The sequence below is a fragment of the Salvelinus alpinus genome, chromosome 14 (assembly GCF_045679555.1).
Source record: "Salvelinus alpinus chromosome 14, SLU_Salpinus.1, whole genome shotgun sequence".
Lineage (NCBI taxonomy): Eukaryota > Metazoa > Chordata > Actinopteri > Salmoniformes > Salmonidae > Salvelinus > Salvelinus alpinus.
In genome coordinates, this window is record NC_092099.1 from 32,286,164 (window position 1) to 32,308,407 (window position 22,244).

At 44.0% G+C, this 22,244-nt stretch overlaps 2 protein-coding genes across 3 annotated transcripts; both read left to right on the top strand.

Moving 5' to 3' along the window:
• Window positions 1–1,171: 1,171 nt before the first annotated feature.
• On the top strand, window positions 1,172–9,474 carry LOC139538803 (coiled-coil domain-containing protein 93-like). 2 transcript variants are annotated; one of them, XM_071341252.1, is made up of 23 exons: window positions 1,172–1,448; window positions 1,622–1,735; window positions 1,893–1,987; window positions 2,084–2,195; window positions 2,291–2,389; window positions 2,534–2,590; window positions 2,726–2,826; window positions 2,995–3,012; window positions 3,239–3,275; window positions 3,520–3,621; window positions 3,731–3,781; window positions 4,034–4,120; window positions 4,247–4,363; window positions 4,494–4,630; window positions 4,750–4,831; window positions 6,434–6,508; window positions 6,598–6,669; window positions 6,819–6,927; window positions 8,035–8,117; window positions 8,227–8,264; window positions 8,378–8,462; window positions 8,624–8,737; window positions 8,912–9,474. In XM_071341252.1, exons 1-23 carry the CDS (start codon window positions 1,365–1,367, stop codon window positions 8,966–8,968), a joined length of 1,926 nt encoding a protein of 641 aa, XP_071197353.1. In that variant the 5' UTR covers window positions 1,172–1,364; the 3' UTR covers window positions 8,969–9,474. The 2 variants fall into 2 exon arrangements, with proteins under 2 accessions (XP_071197353.1, XP_071197354.1); XM_071341253.1 differs by lacking the exon at window positions 2,995–3,012 and having other exon boundaries at window positions 1,175–1,448.
• Window positions 9,475–9,728: 254 nt separating this feature from the next.
• Window positions 9,729–21,689, top strand: LOC139538802 (zinc finger protein 654-like). The gene is made up of 13 exons (XM_071341250.1): window positions 9,729–9,903; window positions 10,799–10,944; window positions 11,097–11,178; window positions 11,276–11,411; window positions 11,516–11,718; window positions 11,840–11,976; window positions 13,443–13,584; window positions 13,684–13,965; window positions 14,215–15,441; window positions 15,551–16,320; window positions 16,526–16,933; window positions 19,541–20,499; window positions 20,916–21,689. The coding sequence occupies exons 1-13, from the start codon at window positions 9,781–9,783 to the stop codon at window positions 20,918–20,920; spliced, it is 4,620 nt and encodes a 1,539-aa protein (XP_071197351.1). The 5' UTR covers window positions 9,729–9,780; the 3' UTR covers window positions 20,921–21,689.
• Window positions 21,690–22,244: the final 555 nt, after the last annotated feature.

Consider the following 22,244-nt stretch of genomic DNA (forward strand, 5'->3'; position numbering starts at 1 on the left):
TGAGTGAGAGACACTGCCTGTAATGGTCTCAGCCGGGTGGGCATGGGTAAGTCCAAGGACTTGGTTTCTTTTCATTGTTGAGGAGGCAGGGGAGTAGAGTGTATGAAGCTGTAGTAATTACCTGACAGAAGCAGTTCGAGAGAGAGAGAGAGAGAGAGAGAGAGAGAGAGAGAGAGAGAGAGAGAGAGAGAGAGAGAGAGAGAGAGAGAGAGAGAGAGAGAGAGAGAGAGAGAGAGAGAGAGAGAGAGAGAGAGAGAGAGAGAGAGAGAGAGAGAGAGAGAGAGAGAGAGAGAGAGAGAGAGAGAGAGAGAGAGAGAGAGAGAGAGAGAGAGAGAGAGAGAGAGAGCGAGAGAGAGAGAGAGAGAGAGAGAGAGAGAGAGAGAGAGAGAGAGAGAGAGAGAGCGAGAGAGAGAGAGAGAGAGAGAGAGAGAGAGAGAGAGAGAGAGAGAGAGAGAGAGAGAGAGAGAGAGAGAGAGAGAGAGAGAGAGAGAGAGAGAGAGAGAGAGAGAGAGAGAATGACTGATTTAGGAACTGTGGGTCTCTAATGGAATCCTCCACCTGGGCGCTTAACCTGACAACTGTTACCTGAACTGATGCATAGACCATTATGGGAGCCTCCACTTTAATAGAGTGTCCATCATGTGAAATACAGAGATGTCGGGTGCCAAAGGACTCACACCTATTTGAAGGTGTAACCCGCTCTGTAATGGTGTTCTTTTAGACAATGGTGAATCTATTCTTTGTAACAAAAAGCATACTTGAGACAGAGGCAAATGGGAATTCGAACACAGGTTTTTAAATGTGAGTGTTGTAGTGTTCTCTTTCTCTCTTTCTTTCTCTCTCTCACACACACACACACACACACACACACACACACACACACACACACACACACACACACACACACACACACACACACACACACACACACACACACACACACACACACACACACACACACACACACACACACACACTAATCTCAGGTTGTATGATTTTGTTGTCTCCAAGAAGATTGACAACCCTGTTCAAGTGAAAGATACTGATGTTGAAAGGATTCAGACCTAGATCTTCATCTTGTGCACGAGAAGACTTTCCCATGGAATCTTTAGTGGCATTAGCTCCCTCCACTGGACAAAGGTAGTATTGCAACATTTAGAACAGTTGCATCGCCTCAAATGCACCATTCGTGTTACCTCAATACTCACTTTATCAACTCTCTCATCACTCTACTGTGGCCGTGGTACAGTCGATATTTAGCTGAGGTTACCCTACTTGTTGTATAGAAATCGTAAACACAATTTCTCACGGAATAACCAAAGTCATATGCTTCGTCATGTGACTACACACCACACCAGTCCAACATGGCGGCCACGTCTGTTTTCCAGAGAGTGAGAACAGGGTCGAAAATAGGAGCTCAATATGATCAAGAAGGAAATCTTATTCAGGTAACATAATTAAATGTTACGCTGTAGTCTTTCGTTTTTCCAAATATGGTGCGGTTTGTGTCATAACAATACAACATTGCAAGGTAAACATGGCTGGGTTTGCCAGTTAGCTACGTTAGCTAGCTCACCGTTTGCTATATAAACCAACTGATGTTAGCAACTTTGGCTTGCAGGTTGAAACACGGGAGGACGAGGAGCAGAGTGTCAAGCTAGCAGAAATCCTGGAACTTCTGCTTGCTGCTGGATACTTTAGAGCCCGAATCAAAGGACTGGGACCTTTTGATAAGGTGAGTACTAACAACTTACGTAGGGGTGGCCAAGGCCAACACTCCTCCTTGTTAGCTGCAGACTCATTTCGATTCCCGGTATATCATCTCCTTGCTACCCTGTAAATGACACATCCATATTTCTTAGTCCACTTCCCTGAACCATATATTGTAATAGGTGGTTGGAGGGATGACATGGTGCATTACAACATGTAACTTCGACATTGATGTGGATCTACTGTTCCAGGAAAATTCAACTATTGGACAGAAAATGTAAGTAGTTCACAGCCAGCATTATTGTGTTTACTGTTAGTGATGTTGCTGGACCAGTGTAACTGATGTATATTGACCCTGTGTTTCTCATTGCAGAGCTCTCACAGAGAAAATTGTGTCTGTTCTACCCAAAATGAAGTGCCCTCACCGCCTGGAGCCCCATCAGATCCAAGGGCTGGATTTCATCCATATATTTCCAGTGATACAGGTGTGCATTCCTAGACATTAGAGTTTTGTAGTAGAGTACTGCACTTAGTTTGTGATCTCATGTCTGATTCATTGCCTATGTTGTATGGTATTCAGTGGCTGGTGAAGAGAGCCATAGAGACGAGGGAGGAGATGGGAGACTATGTGAGGGCCTACTCTGTCTCTCAGTTCCAGAAGACACACAGTTTTCCTGAGGTGAGCACTGTTATAGTAGGGTGGCTCCATGGCAGGGCTATTAAACTCCAGCGCTACTCATTACATGTCTAAGTGCAACGTTCTGAACGTTTCACTGAATAAACCCGTCTTATGCACCCTGTCTGTATTGTCCCTCCATCCTAGGATGAAGACTTCCTGCAGAGAAAGGAGAAGGCTGTGAAAGCAGTCCTAGATGTATCAGTGAGTGACTCGCTGACACGTAATTTCTGGGTCAAATTATCCCATGTCCCTTCACAATACAGGCCCCCCTTGTTATAGTACAAAAACATTAAAATCACACATACAGCATTTGTTTTTCTCCTATGGTATTGACAGGAAGTGTATAAACCTCAGAGAAAGTACAAGAGACAGGTTGAAGCAGGAGAGCTGCTGGATGAAGAGTCCAGGGTTCACTCCACCTTGCTGGAGTATGGAAGGTAGGCTACCTCACTCTTTCTTTCTCGCTCTCTTTCTCCGTATTCAGTTCTTCATATCCAACTTTCTCCACAGTTCATGTCATTTTCACATTGATTATCAGTGTTCCTGATATTGTGTTCCTTCCATTTTCCTATCCTTTTCCTGCTTATCATCCATCCTTGTATTAGAATGTCAGATTACCTTTTGTAAGTATGTAAATGGATTCGTTCACTGCAGGGAGTGCTTTTCACATGAATGCTTGTTATGTGTGTTTGAATACAGAAGAGAGTACAAAACACTTAATATAAGCATGTAGTCTGTGTGTGTGTGTGTGCGCGCGCATGCATGCATGCATGTGTTAATGTGTTCCTTATAATGTACCAGTATATTAACAGTGATTTAATATAAGCACCTATTTCTCCTTGATTTTAGACGATATGGATTCAGCAAGCAGACAAAACAGAACAAGGTGAGCCTCATTGAAATCGCATCAAGTTACAAAAATCTCTTTCATCCTTGACGTGAAGTTAATTGTAGAATTCTATGAATTGAAAGCCTAACACTACAGCCTTCTACAGAAAGATACATACAGGGACAGTAGGTTGATCATTACAGGGATGGAGACTGGTGGATTATAGGTGTTCTGTCAACTGTAGCTGTAGTAGAAAGTGAAACCTTCATAATGAAAGATGGTTTCCCCCTGTTCCTTACAGACAGAGGATCGGAAAGCCTCGTTGACCCCGGGCTCTCAGGCCACTCCCCAAGGGATGACAGAGGTGTCGCAGGAGGAGGAGGACCTGCAGGCAGCAGAGGAGGTGAGGTCACGTCCCACGTGTATCGCTCTAAACCCAACCGTAGCCACATGTCCAATACTTCATGAATGCATCCCTCTGTATGATGATGTCCTGTCATATTTCCTCTCAGATGCGCATCAAAACACTGATGACCAGCATGGCTGCCATGGCGACTGAGGAGGTAGGCACGACTTTAGTTCTTCTCTTTGCCTGCGCCTTTACTGTGTGGTTGATTTGTGTCAAGGTTTTTTATTTAATGTGCGACATCAATATATTGTGGTCATGTGTGGCTGTTGGTAGAGCATTGCGCTTGCAACGCCAAGGGTTGTGGGTTAAATTCCCATTCAGGCCACCCATAATCATGCATGACTAAGTCTCTTTGGATAAAACGTCTGCTTTATGCCATATAATATTGCATTGTGTTTGCCTGCAGGGGAGGCTAACAGCTAGCACCGTGGGCCAGATAGTTGGGCTACAGTCTGAGGAGATTAAACAGATAGCATCTGAGTACGCTGAGAAGGTAAGCGACTCTCACATCAGGGCTCACTTAAATGGTTAACTGCAATCAACAGGTTTCTGTCATATTTTAAAGGATAAGTCAATGCCACATTGTGTAGTTAATTTGTTCCCACACATGCATTTCCAGCAGTCAGAGCTGTCTGCAGAGGATCGTCCAGAGCGGTACGGGCCAGTCCAGCAACACCGAAGGATGGTGACCTCTCTAAACAAACAGATCCAACAGAAAACCAAGCAGTTGGAGGAGGTGAGGACTGGACTCTGTACTTTACTGTACTTTATTGTGAAATAGCCATGTATTTCTCTAATGGAAGGATACAATGCTCTTTCTTTTAGTGACAGAAGTAAATAAAAGTATGTATTTTGTCTATTTTCAGCTACAAGCCAAGCGCTTGGAGGTAAAATCAGGGTGTGAGCAGGCTAAGAGCAAACTGATGGAGGCCACAGAGCAGACAGAGAGACTGGAGAAAGAGCTGAGTGCCCTGGAAGAGGCTGAGGGCCAGGCTGATACTGGGTGAGTACTGCACATGCAGGCCAACCATTGGGCATTCATTCAGAGGTTGTTAGTATAGAAAAACCCTGAAATGATAAATGTGCTTTGGACATTTCTCATCCTCCCTGTGTGTACCACAGTCTGTTGGAGAAGCTGAGGGCTCTGGTAGGCATGAATGAGAACCTAAAGCACCAGGAGCAGGAATTCCGAACACACTGTAGAGTGAGTCTGCACACTTTCCCTAATACGTCATAATAGTCCATATGACTTGTTAGACATACTTCATAGATGTACAGTTGAAGTCGGAAGTTTACATACACTTAGGTTGGAGTCATTAAAACTCGTTTTTCAACCACTCCACAAATTTCTTGTTAACAAACTATAGTTTTGGCAAGTCTGTTCCAGAAAATGATGTCATAGCTTTAGAAGCTTCTGATAGGCTAATTGACATCATTTGAGTCAATTGGAGGTGTACCTGTGGATGTATTTCAAGGCCTACCTTCAAACTCAGTGCGTCTTTGCTTGACACCATGGGAAAATCAAAAGAAATCAGCCAAGACCTCAGAAAACAAATTGTAGACCTCTGGTTCATCCTTGGGAGCAATTTTCAAACGCCTGAAGGTACCACGTTCATATGTACAAACAATAGTACTCAAGTATAAACACCATGGGACCACGCAGCCATCATACCACTCAGGAAGGAGACGCGTTCTGTCTCCTAGAGATGAATGTACGTTGGTGCAAAAAGTGCAAATCAATCCCAGAACAACAGCAAAGGACCATGTGAAGATGCTGGAGGAAACCGGTACAAAAGTATCGATATCCACAGTAAAACGAGTCCTATATTGACATAACCTGAAAGACCGCTCAGCAAGGAAGAACCCACTGCTCCAAAACCGCGCTAAAAAATCCAGACTACGGTTTGCAACTGCACATGGGGACAAAGATCGTACTTTTTGGAGAAATGTCCTCTGGTCTGTTGAAACAAAAATAGAACTGTTTGGCCATAATGACCATCGTTATGTTTGGAGGGAAAAGGGGGAGGCTTGTAAGCCGAAGAACACCATCCCAACCGTGAAGCACGGGGTTGGCAGCATCATGGTGTGTCATGGTGTGGGGGTGCTTTGCTGCAGGAGGGACTGGTGCACTTCACAAAATAGATGGCACCATGAGGAAGGAAAATGATGTGGATATATTGAAGCAACATCAGTCAGGAAGTTAAAGCTTGGTCGCAAATGGGTCTTCCAAATGGATAATGACCCAAAGCATTCTTCCAAAGTTGTGGCAAAATGGGTTAAGGACAACAAAGCCAAGGTATTGGAGTGGCCATCACAAAGCCCTGACCTCAATCCCATAAAAAAATTGTGTGCAGAACTGAAAAAGCGTGTGTGAGCAAGGAGGCCTACAAACCTGACTTAGTTACACCAGCTCTGTCAGGAGGAATGGCCCAAAGTTCACCCAACTTATTGTGGAAGGCTGCCATTAAATTGTTTAACTTGGGTCAAATGTTTAAGGCAGTGCTACCAAATACTGAGTGTATGTAAACTTCTGACCCACTGGGAATATGATGAAAGAAATAAAAGCTGAAGTTAATCATTCTCTCTACTATTCTGACATTTTAAATTCTTAATATAAAGTGGTGATCCTAACTGACCTAAAACAGCGAATTTCTACTAGGATTAAATGTCAGGAATTGTGAAAAACTGAGTTTAAATGTATTTGGCTAAGGTGTATGTGAACTTCCGACTTCAACTGTATTTGATATATTTCACTAATTTCCTGCTAAGAGCACCACAAATAATATGGAGTGCTATTTGATTCCAGGAGGAGATGGTTCGCCTGCAGCAGAACATTGAGAACCTGAAGATTGAGTCAGGAGATGATACGGAGGATGAGAAGGTAGCACACTGTCCCTGAGAGGAGCCCTCCCAAGACCAGCTAACTCTTCTTTGTCTATGTGTAACTCTCTCTCTCTCTCTGTCTCTCAGGAGAGGAGTCAGCTAATAGAAAAGCAGTACAACACAGACAGAGAGAAGCTACAGAAAATCAGACTACTGATGGTAAAATCTCCAACACACACTGCTGGAGCAGGATTAATTAATGCTTATTCAGTTTGAATTGAGTTAGGCATTTTGTTTAGATCATGCAAATAGTGGTCCTCTTACCACTTCCATTATTTGCTCATGACCTGAGGTCTACTCTCTGATAGGCTCGTAGGAACCGTGAGATTGCCGTCCTGCAGAGGAAGATAGACGAGGTGCCGAGCAGGGCAGAACTGACCCAGTATCAGAAAAGGTTCATTGAGCTCTATGGCCAAGGTGGGTGTCTTTGCCTCATCCTCTGTTTTTGGCATATTGTTTAACAAATTCTTGCATCAAACGCAGTTATAGACAGTGTACAAAACATTAGGAACACCTTCATAGTATTGAGTTGCACCTCTTTTGCCCTCGAAACAGCTTAAATTCGCCAGGGCATGGACTTTAGACAAGGTGTCAAAACCGATCCACAGGGGATGCTGGCCCATGTTGACTCTAATGCTTCCCACGGTAGCTTCAAGTTGGCTTGATGTCTTTTGGGTACACACAGGAAACTGTTGAGCGTGAAAACCCAGCAGCGTTTCAGTTTTTGACACACTCAAACCGGTGCGCCTGGCACCTACTACCATACCTTGCTCATAGGCACTTAAATCTTTTGTCTTGCCCATTCATCCTCGCAATGGCACACATACACAATCCATGTCTCAATTGTCTCAAGGCATATATAATAATTATTTAACCTGCCTCCTCCCCTTCATCTATAAGAGACCATAGCTTTCACCTGGATTCACCTGGTCAGTCTGTCATGTTTTATACACTGTGTATATATTTTGTGTTTTCAAGTTTATTTGTCATATGGACAGGATACACATAGTATACACAGTCCAACTAAATGCTTGCTTGCAGGTTCCCTCTCGTTAATGTGACAACAATGAGAAATAATAAAAGATAAGAATAAAACTTACTAAGTAAATGAGATCAGTAGAATATAATAATTTTTTTGCATAAGTATAAATATAGGAAGGCACTCATCAATTTACAGTACAATATTTGCACGTATCGGGGAAGGGTGACTGGAGGGCAAGTGTTTAAATGGTGCAGTATTTAGCAAAAATAAATAAGTCTAGTAGCAGCAGTCATGATGTGTATGTAGCATGAATGTATATGTGTGGTTGCATGTGTGCTAAGGGGCAGAGAATCAGTGCAGGTGGTCAGTCCAGTTCAAGGGTTCAGCAGTGTGATGGCTTGTGGATAGAAACTGTCTCTGTGCCTGTTGGTTCGAGACCCGATTCCGTCTGCCCTGCGGTAAGGGAGTGAACAGTCCGTAGCTGGGGTGTGTGGGTTCCTTAATGATGCTGTGCTAATAATGTTTGCTTTTTCGTCCTTTAGTTTCAGCAACACATAAAGAGACCAAACAGTTCTTTACCTTGTATAACACATTAGATGACAAGAAGGTTTACCTGGAGAAGGAGGTAAGAGAAGAGGGCAAACTATCTCAATCAATTTCATAGAGCCATTGCAGTTGAAATCAGCGGTTTACTCATCATAGTCATCCTCCTCTGTCTTGATCTGTTTCTTTAGGTGAACTTGCTGAATTCCATCCATGACAACTTCCAACAGTAAGTATTGTCACAATTAACCCTCTCTAAACCTATCCTGCATTTGGTATTATGGGTAATGGAGTCCAGCAGATTTACTTCCTGTCCAAGCTGTGGTTTTCTGTCTTGCTCAGGGCGATGGCGTCTTCGGGGGCCAAGGAACAGTTCTTGAGACAGATGGAGCAGATAGTCGAGGGAATCAAACAAAGCCGCATCAAGGTAACCATCTATTATTATCTTTACTGTCTACTGCGTAATGACAGCTTTCACTGAGCATGCCAGGTGCTCACCCCCTGGCCCTAGTGACACATAAATTAGACAGCGATGTGGAAGTGGAAAAAAATTAAGCAGAGCATATTGGTAATGTGATGTGTGTACAGATGGAGAAGAAGAAGCAAGAGAACAAGATGAGGAGAGACCAGCTGAACGATGAGTACCTCGAGCTGCTGGATAAACAGAGGCTCTACTTCAAAACTGTCAAGGACTTCAAAGAGGTGAGGCCTGAGAGAAAACAGTGTGCTGGGTCTGTACAGTAAAACATAAAGGATCTAGTTAACTGTTTTATGAATGTATTTTATTGTAGTCTCCCAGAGCTGAATATTGTTTTCTAAACTGTTAAAGAAGAGAATCACTGAGGTTGTTTACTGATCCAATACTCTTTCTTACAGGAGTGTCGGAAGAATGAAATGCTGCTATCCAAGCTGAGAACCAAGGGTGCTTCGTAACTCAAATAATCTCTTATTGTTTATAAAAACTAATCTCAAAACAAATCTCATCAGTCAATGACTTTGTCTTGCTGTCTGCATTATGTATTCTCCTCTATTGGAGGTCATCATTGTTTTGTCTTATTCTGCCTATTGTGCTTTGAGATTCCACGTTTATTTGCAGCATGTGGTTAGGGATGTCACTCGTGGCAGGGCAGAGGGATTCTTGAGAGAGGGACATTAACTGCCCTGTGCACTGTGACATGAGGAATGTTCGCTCTACTTATGTGCCAATTACCTGTGCCCGGCCCCTGTGGCATTAGCCATTGCAGTAGACCTAATGTTGTAGATAGGTACTCTGTGAAATCCCAAGTGTGCAATTGGCACTAACGTGCAGGGCTATCTGTACAGGTGTATTCATTAGCTTTCTCAGATGTTGATTGAGTGTAACAGTGCAGAATGAGGCATGGTTGACACTGTTACTAAACTACAGCATTTCAAATTAATAAATGCTATGCAGAAATATGGTTCACTTTTATGCTGACAATTTTTTCAACCAAAATCAAATGTTTTACCTGTGTCTTATTCTCTTGTCTATCCTTTCCAACAGTTTACTATCAAGTTGGCACTTCCAACTTGATAGTAAACTTGATAGTTGAACAGATTTCCTGCTGTTCAATTCCTGATAATTTCAGAAGCTACATTTAAAATGCCTTATCTTAATACAACGGGATGTAGCTTTAATCCAATCAAAATCCAGGATATGAGTTGTTGTAGTAAATCAATGTACCCGCTAGTTGGTTCTTTGATAGGCGCAAGGTGAACAAGCCAGTATGGCGGAGGAGGAAAGTGATTTGGAAACAGACAGACTAGAATTGAAACTGGAGACTTTGTACATATACTCTAACGACAACTGTTCAGTACAAAGCAAAGAATATTGCTCTGAGTTTTGTAAGGTAAGCTAAACCAAGGCAATTTCTGGTTTTATCTGGGAGAGAGGCAAGGAGTAGTGTGCTTCCGCCAAGCTAACGTTAGCTAGCTAGTTAGCCAGTTGCTCATCAGTACAAAGCAAGGTACAGTAGCCCAGCTAACTATTTAATGTCAGTAGCTAAAGTAATTATCTAACTTAATAGTTAAAAGCTACATATACTAGCTAGCATTAATAACAAATTCAGTCAACCCACGCCGGCCTATAGTTACTATTTTATTTAGCTAACTTAACTAGCTAACTTTAGCTTGCTTAACGTTCCTATTCCAATGTGAAGTTGCAAGCTACTATAGTTAACTAGAATTACTAGCTAGCATGCAAATGCAAAACTGTTTGCCTATTAGTGTGAAGTACCGTTAGTCTACTTATTGTGTCTACTAGATAACAAACTGGAATAAATTATAGCTAAGGCTCTAATACGTTTTTCCTCGCTAGCATGCTAAACCAGTGTTTACATTTAGCCAGTTGGCTAATGATAGGCTAGCTAGTGCAGCTGTCGCATTGAATATAATATCGTATACTTGTTTGCAGAGAGCTAACTAGTTAGCAAGTTGTGTTTAGCACTCAGGAGGACCGGTTGAAATCTGCAACTATCTAGCTAGCAACAAGCAATGAACCCCAATTCCAGCTAGCTACCATATAACGTTCCACGACACTTCACCGAAGCGTTCCTGTGACATTTGGCTTCAAATTCAGATAGCTAGCCAGCAGCCACACAGGTCTGCGCAGATCTCTACAATACCGCACCTGGAAAAAGGTTGATCATATCAGTATTCAGGAACCACATCAAAAATAATCTGGACAGGAATTTGTATCTGAATCACACCCCCTGTATCTGTCGGACTGTCTCTCTCCCTGTCAAGCTGGTGGAGGAGCATACAGAGAGATGGCAGGTGCCGCTGCCCCAGCTGAAGGTGCTGCGGACAGCTCTTACCTGCTTCACCAGAGCCACTGCTGCCTACCCCGATGACTGTCAGCATGTCAGTTACGCTCTCAGCAGTCTGGCCTTGTAAGCACTTATTTATATGGTTCTTACACTTTCATGCAGACTCAAACTGTACTGTGTTGACTTGGATATTTATTTTCTACATTGTACAATCCTGCATGACTCGTCTCTAAAATCGAGCTGAACTGGCCCAATTGCATATGTCACATTTTCAGGAGCTTCTTTGAGCTGATGCTGTTCTTCGGTAAAGAGGAGTGCCAGGAGGCCCCCTTGAAGGACATACTAGCCTCTTTTCAGGTGAGGCCAACCGTGATGTAGCCTATTTGTTCATACAGAGTGAAACCATGCTGATCCATGTGGTGTGTTAACATGAGTCTCATCTCCTCCTCTGTAGGCCTGCCACCGCCGCCTGCTGAGACACAGGAATGTCTACCTGCTACAGGTGAGGCAGGTGATCAAAGATGGCGGCCCCTGGGAGAGACCCACTCTACAGGCCATCCTGAAAGATACAGTCCTCACACAGACAGAAGGTACCTTCACTACTTTTTTTAGCTTGTGAGTTCTCTATGCATTTCTTATTCTCTCTCATCTCCCCACTCTCTGCTCTCAATTTCCCTCGCTCTCCCCGGTACAGTGGAGAAGTATCTGAGCTCGGAGAAGCCAGTGTTCTTTGAGCTGCGTGTGCGATACCTGCAGGCCTGTGAGCGCGTGCAGGAGGCCATGGCCCTGGCTAAGAGTTGTCTGGAGCACCCAGAGGTGGGGAGGCACCTGTTCTTCCACCAGGCCTACCTCACCTGCCTGTACAAGGCCTCGCTGCATGAACACCTGCTCAAGGAGGTACAGTCACTACCTAGAACTACCTTTCACTCTGTATCTTCAGACAGACTCTCTAATCAGAGTGGACTGAAAGACAATACACATAATCGGAGAGGATTCATGGTTGTGTTTCCTCCCTTAGGTGGCTGAGATAGATGGCAGAGACGCAGTAGAGATAATCTGTAACGCAGAGAGCCAGGAGAAAGAAGAGCTGCTGCTGTCTCTTTGCAAAGCCTTCCTCAGTCAACAGCTAAACAATGGAGACATGTACTACATCTGGTCAGTAACACTGTGATATATATGTACTACATCTGGTCAGTAACACTGTGATATATATTCTACATGTACTACATCTGGCCATTAACACTGTGATATATATATACTACATCTGGTCATTAAGACTGTGATATATATGTACTACATCTGGTCAGTAACACTGTGATATATATGTACTACATCTGGTCAGTAACACTGTGATATATATGTACTACATCTGGTCAGTAACACTGTGATATAAATGTACTACATCTGGTCAGTAACACTGTGATATATATGTACTACATCTGGTCAGTAACACTGATATATATGTACTACATCTGGTCAGTAACACTGTGATATATATTCTACATGTACTACATCTGGCCATTAACACTGATATATATGTACTACATCTGGTCAGTAACACTGTGATATATATGTACTACATCTGGTCAGTAACACTGTGATATATATGTACTACATCTGGTCAGTAACACTGTGATATATATGTACTACATCTGGTCAGTAACACTGTGATATAAATGTACTACATCTGGTCAGTAACACTGTGATATAAATGTACTACATCTGGTCAGTAACACTGTGATATATATGTACTACATCTGGTCAGTAACACTGTGATATAAATGTACTACATCTGGTCAGTAACACTGATATATATGTACTACATCTGGTCAGTAACACTGTGATATATATGTACTACATCTGGTCAGTAACACTGTGATATATATTCTACATGTACTACATCTGGCCATTAACACTGTGATATATATGTACTACATCTGGTCAGTAACACTGTGATATATATGTACTACATCTGGTCAGTAACACTGTGATATATATGTACTACATCTGGTCAGTAACACTGTGATATATATGTACTACATCTGGTCAGTAACACTGTGATATATATGTACTACATCTGGTCAGTAACACTGTGATATATATGTACTACATCTGGTCAGTAACACTGTGATATATATGTACTACATCTGGTCAGTAACACTGTGATATATATGTACTACATCTGGTCAGTAACACTGTGATATATATATATATATATACTACATGTACTACATCTGGTCATTAACACTGATATATTTTTTTATTTAACCTTTATTTAACCAGGTAGCAAGTTGAGAACAAGTTCTCATTTACAATTGCGACCTGGCACACAGGCAAGGCCATATATATACTACATGTACTACATCTGGTCATTAACACTGTGATATATATATACTACATGTACTACATCTGGTCATTAACACTGTGATATATATATACTACATGTACTACATCTGGTCATTAACACTGTGATATATATATATATATACACTACATGTACTACATCTGGTCATTAACACTGTGATATATGTACTACATGTGCTAAATCTGGTCAGAGCTCACCACTTTAAACAGGGCTCCATGATAACACAGTATTGTAACATAATGTTGCGTTGATACAGGGATCTGGTGTTCCTGTGGAGCAGACTGCACCTCAGGGCCCATCCCGCTAAGCAGGGCTTCCTGTCTGAGTGTCACCAGCTGATGCTCTCCGCCATCAACACCAGAGCCATCTTCCCCTTCATCAAAGTCATCACAGCAGAGGTGGGTGTATAGCCAACCACCAAGTTTACCTTGATTTAGAAACTTTGTTCTGTCATTTACACAATTCAATGTAACACATTGTTCTTATTTCTTTGCCAGATGGGTAGTGAGGGAGTGCCGCTGTGTGTGGAGCTGTGTACTGCAGCGTTGCAGACAGACCTCCAGTCTGACCCTGTGACGCGCAGCCTGTTGTGTAAGACCATTGCCTTCCTGCTCCCCCGCGACCTGGAGGTGTGTCGCCTCTGTGCCCTGCTGGTGTTCTGTCTAGAGCGCAGTGTGGAGGCCTACAAGACCGTGTATCTGCTCTACACACACCCAGACGAGGAGCCACACCCCCTCCACACCCCTGTCAAAACCAACATACGCTTCTATATCTTACAGGTCAGAGAGGCACCGGGTAGCTCGGAAATATGATGCCAAAGACTTTTGCTCAATTGCTAAATACGGTATCTAGAAAATACAGTAGGTTATTGAAACATATACTTTGTCATAAAAAATACTTTTCTCTCTTGTCGAAATGACATAACGATAGACTGTTGGCCTGTATTTTGACCTGGCATCCTCTCATTGAGGATGCATCTATTAATAATGTTATGTCTGTAACTGAAACTGTGCCTATCCCTGGTCCAGGTGCTGAAGGAAGGGCTGTTCTTCGACCCAGAGTTCTGGAACCTCCTGACCCTGAGAACCCACTGTCTGGAGCTTATGACTGACAAGGCCATGAGGGAGGCTCTCAACGAGGTGAAGGAGGAAGAGGAGTTGGAGCAGGTAGAGGAGGAGTGGATACCAAGTTACTGGATGGAGGAGGAGACATGCAGGATACACACAGACGCCTCCCACCTCCAACCACACACTAACACAGCACTGGAGAACTCTGAGACTGCAGGGCAGGAGCATGAGGAGGGAGAGTATGGGGATGCTCCTGAGTCACAGACAGAAGACTTCCTAGTGAGGAGGAAGAGAAGGTGTAGGTCTGATGTTGACTATGCTGAAGACCCAGACATTAAGTACTCCCTCAGACACAATCACAGTTCTGAAAGCTCCACCAAGCTACCGGCCAATCGGCAGAGGGAATACCTGGCCAGACACGTGAAGAACAAGATCCTGAAGAGACGCGGCAGGAAACCAAGATGGCTGCTCCTGGAGATGACCAGACAGACGGAGAATGTGTCCCCGGGGAGAACAAGGGCGAGAGGGAAGGGAAGGGAGGGAATGAGAGAGAGGGGTGAGGGTAAAAGAGAGAAATGGGAAAGAGGAGAGTGTAAGAGTGAGAGATGGGAGAGGGGAAAGGGGAAAAGAAAGCAAGGGGACGAGGGTAAGAAAGCGAGGAGGCAGGGAAGGGAAGGTAAGAGACCTTACCGCAGAACAATACGTGGCATGGAGCTGTCCTTCCCTGAAAATGAAGTGCCTGTGGACCAGGAGGTGGTAGAGAATCGTGTAGAACCCAGTATTAGTGTTGCACTGCAGCACAGTGACGCGGAGAACTATGTCAACATGGGACTGCCTAATGGCCTACATGGTGAGAGACTGTTTGAGTATGAACCAGAGACAGAAATAGAGCTTTCAGAAGTAGAGCCTTCAGACATAAATCCTTTAGACTTAAAACCTTCAGTAGTAGAGCTTTCTGTTGTAGAGCCTTCTGTTGCTGAGCCTTCAGAAGTGAAGGTTTTCGAAGGTCCCAGTGAGCAGACCGACCCAGAGCTCGACGGCCCAGCCTTGGACATGGAGGATTGTCCACTATCACTGTTCCACATCTATGCCAAATCCTCTAAAGGGACAGATGCTAAGGAATTACAACCTTTGACGGAAGGTAGTGATGTCACAGCGTTGGAGGCGGGACCGGACTCAAACACTCAGGTTAGTGTTATCTGAGGCAACGTTGTTTTGAGAAATTAATAATTGATGCTTAGCTACTGCAACTGTCCTAAGAATATCACCTGTTAACAGCTTGTTTCTCCTACTCCAGGGTGAAGACACAAAGCCAGACAAGGCTCCTGTCCGCTCCAAACACCTGCGCTTCCACTGCAATCACTGCCAGAAGCTCTTCAAGGGAGGCAACGTGGTGAGACACACCCTGGCCCACCTGAAGCTGAGGAAGACTAGGCTCAGCTGTGTCTTCTGTGGCAAACACTTCCAACGGTACAACCGTGCCAAGGAACACGTTCTAGAGCACGTAGAGGAACTGAGAACCACCACGCTCAAAAGTAAGATCAAACCTGCTGTCAATGGAGATGCAGAACCGTCGGAGAACGTTAATCAAGCTTCGGAGAACGTGACTAAACCCACTGAGAATGTGACAGAGCCCCCTGCTCTGACGGATCAGCCTCCCAAACCTAAACGTGTTAAAGCCAAGCCAGTGGTCAGCAAGCAGAGTAGAATCATTCAGAACCTGAGAAACCTGATCAGAAAGTCCCAGAAGTGGAAAACGGACACGGACAACCAGGTGTCAGTGGAAGTGAAGGATGAACAGGTGACTGTGAAGGATAAAGTGGTGATTGTGAAAGAGGTGGTGCCTGGGGAGGAGACTGAGGGAGGAGAGAAGAATGAGTATGAAGGAGGAGAGCAGGAGGGGAAGCAGAAGCAGTACCACCTGTGTCCTGCGGAGGGCTGTGACAGCATCTTTATGAAGATAGGCCCATCAATGCTGAGACACGCAGTCAACTACCACATGGAGGATGCAGCTGTCCTGGAGAAGACCTTCCAGTGGGGGAAGGGGAAGTGCCAAATCTGCCAGAGGTAAGAAGGGTCTTTCTCCACATATTATTTTCCAGGTCAGGTGCGAAGGCACTCTGAACAACATGTAGGCCCCACCTAGACCAAAATTGTCAATTGGAACCAATAGAAACTCTAAGGTGGGCTGCAACTGATCTCGGTGGGGGCGGGGGGTTCTTAACATACAATGGTGTCATTTTATGTCTCCATCTTTTTTGTTGTGCCCCAGGCACCTGCTGGTGTTCGAGCACTACAGAGACCACATGAAGCTCCACGATGCTCCTCTGAAACAGGCGTGCCTCCACATGAGCTGTGGCCAGTGCTTCAAGACCTCCCAGGAGCTCAAAGACCACATGGACACCCACCGGCCACTCCAGGCCCCCTGTGGGTACTCCGGCTGTAGGGAGATCTTCTTTACCCTCCCCTCTCTCCACGGCCACGAGTGGAGACACTACACCCAGCCCCAGTCTAAAGATGAGCTGGAGCAGGGCGCTACCAAAGAGCTGAGCCCTGAGGGTGAGGCCTCCTGGAAACAGAGGGTGAAGAGCCATAATGTGACAGTGCACGGGTGGAGGGAAACGACTATTCCCAAATCCAGGCGCTCTGATCCTCATGTGAAGTGCATTTACTGTAACAGGTAAAAGAGTGAGACTCTATACACTGCTGTCAAATGATTTTTATCACAGCAACATTTCAACCATGAGGTCTTCATCATGCTAGGCCTGAGACACGACTTGCAGAAGCTAGTGAGAACACCCAATTTTTACTGCTCTCCAGTATTAGGTTTCATCTGTGTCTGGGGAACTAGCCCATAGATGGTTTAGCCGGTAAATTAAATAACCCCCTATGGGCGATGTCTGTGCCCCTGTGGAAATCTAATTAGCATAATAACAAAATCCCCAGAAAAATCTGTCAGTTTAAGATAGAGATTTCTGCATCTCAAGCCACCACAACCTCCTATATAAGACTTCTGTATCTGTGGAGGAAGGTGATAGGGCTAGAGCTGTGTTTGTCAGACCATGAGACAACCCAAAAATAGGTCTTCTCACAAAATCGTCTGTAGCGTCCGAACGGTTTGGCCTACAAACTATAATGACCCCTCTATGATGAGACTCTCACTAAGGTGTTCTCCGTTTTGCTTTACGACCCCCACAAGTGTCTTGGGACTCGTCTGAAGTTGGTACAGCCATTCTGCCAACTTTTGTCTGTAGTGTCCGAACAGTTTGTGCTACACACTAATACGACCCCTCTGTGTAAAGGTGAGACTTTCACGAACACGTACAGTACCAGTCAAAAGTTTGGACACACCTACTCATTCCACGTTTTTTTTCAAAGTAACCACCCTTTGCCTTGATGACAGCTTTGCACACTCTTGGCATTCTCTTAACCAGCTTCATGAGGTAGTCACCTGGAATGCATTTCAATTAACAGGTGTGCCTTGTTAAAAGTTAATTTGTGGAATTTCTTTCCTCCTTAATGCGTTTGAGCCAATCAGTTGTCTTGTGACAAAGAAGGGGTGGTATACAGAAGATAGCCCTATTTTGTAAAAGACCAAGTCCACATTATGGCAAGAACAGCTAAAATAAGCAAAGAGAAACGACAGTTCATCATTACTTTAGGATATGAAGGTCAGTCAATCCAGAACATTTCCAGAACTTTGAAAGTTTCAAGTGCCGTCGAAAAACCATTTAGCGCTATAATTAAACTGGCTCTCGTGAGGACCGCCGCAGGAAAGGAAGACCCAGAGTTACATCTGCTGCAGAGGATAAGTTCATTAGAGTTAACTGCACCTGAGATTGCAGTCCAAATGAATGCTTCGCAGAGTTCAAGTAACAGATGTGAATCAGGCCTTCATGGTCGAATTGCTGCAAAGAAACCACTACTAAAGGACACCGATAAGAAGAGACTTGCTTGTGCCAAGAAACACGAGCAATGGACATTAGACCAGTGGAAATCTGTCCTTTGGTCTGGAGTCCAAATTTGAGATTTTTGGTTCCAACCGCCGTGTCTTTGAGACACAGTGTAGGTGAATGGATGATCTCCGCATGTGTGGTTCCCACCATGAAGCATGGAGGAGGTGGTGTGGGGGTGCTTTGCTGGTGACACTGTCAGTGATTTATTTTGAATTCAAGGCACACTTAACCAGCATGGCTACCACCGCATTCTGCAACGATACAGCATCCCATTTGGTTTGCACTTAGTGGGACTATCATTTGTTTTTCAACAGGTCAATGACCCAAAACACACCTCCATGCTGAGTGAGGGCAAAAAAATCAAGTTTTCTTTATTTAACGAGGCAAGTCCGTTAAGAACAAATTCTTATTTACAATGACTGCCTACCCTGGCCAAACCCTAAACAGGACGATGCTGGGCCAATTGTGCGGCGCCGTATGGGACTCCCAATCACAGCCGGATGTGATACAGCCCGGGATCAAACCAAGGTCTGTAGTGACGCCTCTAGCACTGAGATGCAGTGCCTTAGACCGCTGCGCCACTCGGGAGCTTCAAGGAGAGTGATGGAGTGCTGCATCAGATGACCTGGACTCCTCTAATCACTCAACCTCAACCCAATTGAGATGAGTTGGATCGCAGAGTGAAGGAAAAGCAGCCAACGACTGATCAGCATTCGTGGGAACTCCTTCAAGAATGTTGGCTAAGCATTCCTCATGAAGCTGGTTGAGAGCATGCCAAGAGTGTGCAAAGGGTGGCTACTTTGAAGAATAAAAAGTATTTGATTCCATATGTGTTATTTCATAGTTTTGATGTCTTCACTATTAATCTACAATGTAGAAAACAGTCAAAATAAAGACAACTCTTGAATGAGTAGGTGTGTTCAAACTTTTGACTGGAACTGTACATGTCGGTTGTTTTGATCTAGGACACCCACAGGCCTCACAACTCGTCCCCCGGTACCAGTCAAATTTGTTTAGATTTTTTTTTGGGGGGGGTTGTTGTTCCATGTAGTGCATCTGTTATTCAATGTGTTTGTATGGGCTAATAGCAGTATAACCAAATAAACATTTGCATAAAATAATGAAAAAATGTTGTTGTGGGGATACTTCAAGGAGTCTTAAAATTCTAAATCAGATAGCAAAATTATCCTTGGTTTGACCTTCTTTAAACAATTCCATATAGCTAAGTAGTACCCACCCCACCCCCTGCTCAATTTAGACAGTGCTTAGTCTTATGGGTTAAGGCCTGGTGAAAATGTTGTTGCTTATGTCCATATCTTTTTTTGTTCCAGGTACCTGTGGAACTACCAGCACTTCCTAGACCACATGAAGATCCATGATGATCCTCTAAAACAGGTGTGTCTCCATCAGAACTGTGGCTGGCGCTTTTCCAGAACCCACCTGCTCTGGGAGCACATGGAGACCCACCGGCCTCTCCAGGCCCTCTGTGGGTACTCCGGCTGTAGTCTGATCTTCTCTCGCCTCCCCTCTCTCCATGACCACGAGTGGAGGCACTACACTCAGGGCCAGCCTAAAGATGAGCCGACAGAGGAGCAGAGCGCTACCAAAGAGGGGCAGACTCTGGAATCAATCACCAACAGTAAAAACAATGACGGCCCTGTGGCGACTCCAGGCACTGGTGCTGTCACCAGACCTCCCAGTGACTGCACACACAAACTAATCAATGGCCATGATGGAGAGGACAAGAAAGCCCAAGCCCCTGAGACAGATGTCCCTGCCACCACTACCACTACCACCTCCCCCACACAACCCCATCCCAGTCTCGTCCAAAACCTCACTGAGCCAATGACCATGAGGGATGTGGACAATATCGTCACTTTGGCTCAGGTGATGCCTTGCGGAGAGGAACCAGTTATTGCGGAACATAAGACCTTCAAACCAGAGGATCCTTCCTACTTACCCCTGGCCAAAGCCCCCCTCATCCGCCCTCCCCCCTCAACATACCTGACCGAGGCAGCCCTCAGCATGCGCAAGCGCAGGAAACCCAACGAGGTCACTTCCTGCGGGGCTGGCAAGAAGAATAAGGCTACAGTAAAGAGGCGTGTGGTGGGGAAGAAGAATGCGTTGCAGAAGGAGGTGGCGGCTGAGAAGGAGGTAGAGGAGGAGGCCCCCCCTCAAAGACAGCGCTGCTCCAGGTGTTTCTCCTCTTTCCCTAGTCCAGAGGAACTGAAGAGACACCTCTCCCAAAACACCTGCTCCTCCCTCTTCAACTTTGACTCTGATGATGACAGTAAGTAGCACACATAGGAAAAAGAAAATGTATTTTTTGTTGGTATGTTAAAGCTTTATTCAGAAATTAAGGGAATTGGGTGGAGGGAAATTAAAGAAATTAGGTGAGGAGACAGGCGAGTGGAGGAAGGGTGGATGCAGGGATTGAACCCTGGTCTCCGGTGTGAGCTTAGACATGTGTTGCATGTGCCAGGGAGTGTTACCAATGCATCACGGTTTTGCACAAGAAATCTAAATTCTTACAACAGAATATTGAAAGGAAGAGTTTTGAAATGGCATCAACTTGGTCAACAAACATTTCCGCTTATTTGTAGCAGCTGCTTATATAAATAGCATTTGCATAGTGATGTGACACCTTTTGTTTGTAATGCAACTATTTGTTTATGTTAATATTTATTTAAATATTTTCCTTTCCAGGTTAGTGGTAAAGAGGAATGGGAGTGAAATGTTCTTCATGATGTTCAGAAAAATGTTTTGTTGGTGTTCGAGCACTACAGAGACCACACGACACTCCAGGATGCTCCTCTCAGAAAACAGGTGGAGACACTTCTCTATTTGTACTCTCTGAACTGGACCTAACACAGGCACTGTTAGCACCCAGTCGGCTCTGAGAGCTGTAGGGCCAGTGTCATGGCACACTATAATACTGGCAGCCGGTAACAAAAAATACAACACACAACTCTGGAGTAAGTGTTATTACCACAATACACTGTACATAGGTCTAGACCGGACAGTATTGCATTTCAGTCATTGCCATGACTTTGTTTCAATAAGTCTTATTTGCTTTAAAATCATAGTATAAAGAATCACACTAGGTTACTAATAGTGTTTCAAAAGTACTTCTAATTATGTTCTGTTTGGCATACATTTTTGTTCAGTATTTTAACAGAATTTTTCTAATGACAAAAGAGATGGTTTCACAATGTATTAGAAATTGGTAATCTATGCATTTGATGACAAATATTTTGTAAAAGAGCATCAAAATGAATTTGAGAATAAAAATCACTGAAGAACCCATAATGTGATAAACGATGTGCACTTACCTGCATTGGTCGTTTATTTATAAGAACTAATGTTGATATATTTATTAGGTTTGTACTTAATGTAAATATCCTTCTCAATTCAACTCTATTTTTCTTAAAGAAAAATGTATGACTTGTTTTCAATAAACAATTTACAGTATGAACCAAAGAAGTGGTTAACTGCTGGTTATTTACTAACAAGTTAATACTATCTGTGTCAATAAGGGAGAGAATAACAACCAGTGAACTATAAGAAATTATTTATTTAAGATGACAAATTGCATAATTTCCATCTTAAAATGATTGCTTTAGTTTTTGTCCATAGTTCGATCCAGGCAAAAGCCATGACAGTGTTGATCTCTACAGGTTTGCATCATATATTTTTTTCTGACAAGTGCAAAGACAGATGAGTTGAGTTTAGGGAAGTAGAGTAGTGAGAGTAGACTGAGCTCTCCTTTTAGGGTTTGCTCCAGAGGTCAAGCTCATTGCAGATACATGAACCACCACTAAAGCAGTGTCCATTACTGCTCCTGGAGCTACTGTAATCAAGGTCTTGTTAAGAAGCTCGAACAGGTATGGCAGGGCTAGAACAAAAGCTAGTAGTATGGAGTACTAGTAGCTGTGCCACAACAGGCTCTGTGGTTAGGAGTAGTTGGAATAGGAGAGCTAGCTATAGATGTGGCCAGGGTCTGAAATTCTCTCTCAGGGTTAGAAACAAATTGGC

Coding starts and splice junctions, on each gene's coding strand:
- LOC139538803 (XM_071341252.1), top strand. CDS start 1,365: ATGGCGGCCACGTCTGTTTTCCAGAGAGTGAGAACAGGGTCGAAAATA. Junction 3,622..3,730: donor ACCTGCAGGCAGCAGAGGAG/GTGAGGTCACGT, acceptor ATTTCCTCTCAG/ATGCGCATCAAAACACTGAT. Junction 4,121..4,246: donor CATCTGAGTACGCTGAGAAG/GTAAGCGACTCT, acceptor ATGCATTTCCAG/CAGTCAGAGCTGTCTGCAGA.
- LOC139538802 (XM_071341250.1), top strand. CDS start 9,781: ATGGCGGAGGAGGAAAGTGATTTGGAAACAGACAGACTAGAATTGAAA. Junction 13,966..14,214: donor TACGCTTCTATATCTTACAG/GTCAGAGAGGCA, acceptor TCCCTGGTCCAG/GTGCTGAAGGAAGGGCTGTT. Junction 16,321..16,525: donor AAGTGCCAAATCTGCCAGAG/GTAAGAAGGGTC, acceptor GTTGTGCCCCAG/GCACCTGCTGGTGTTCGAGC.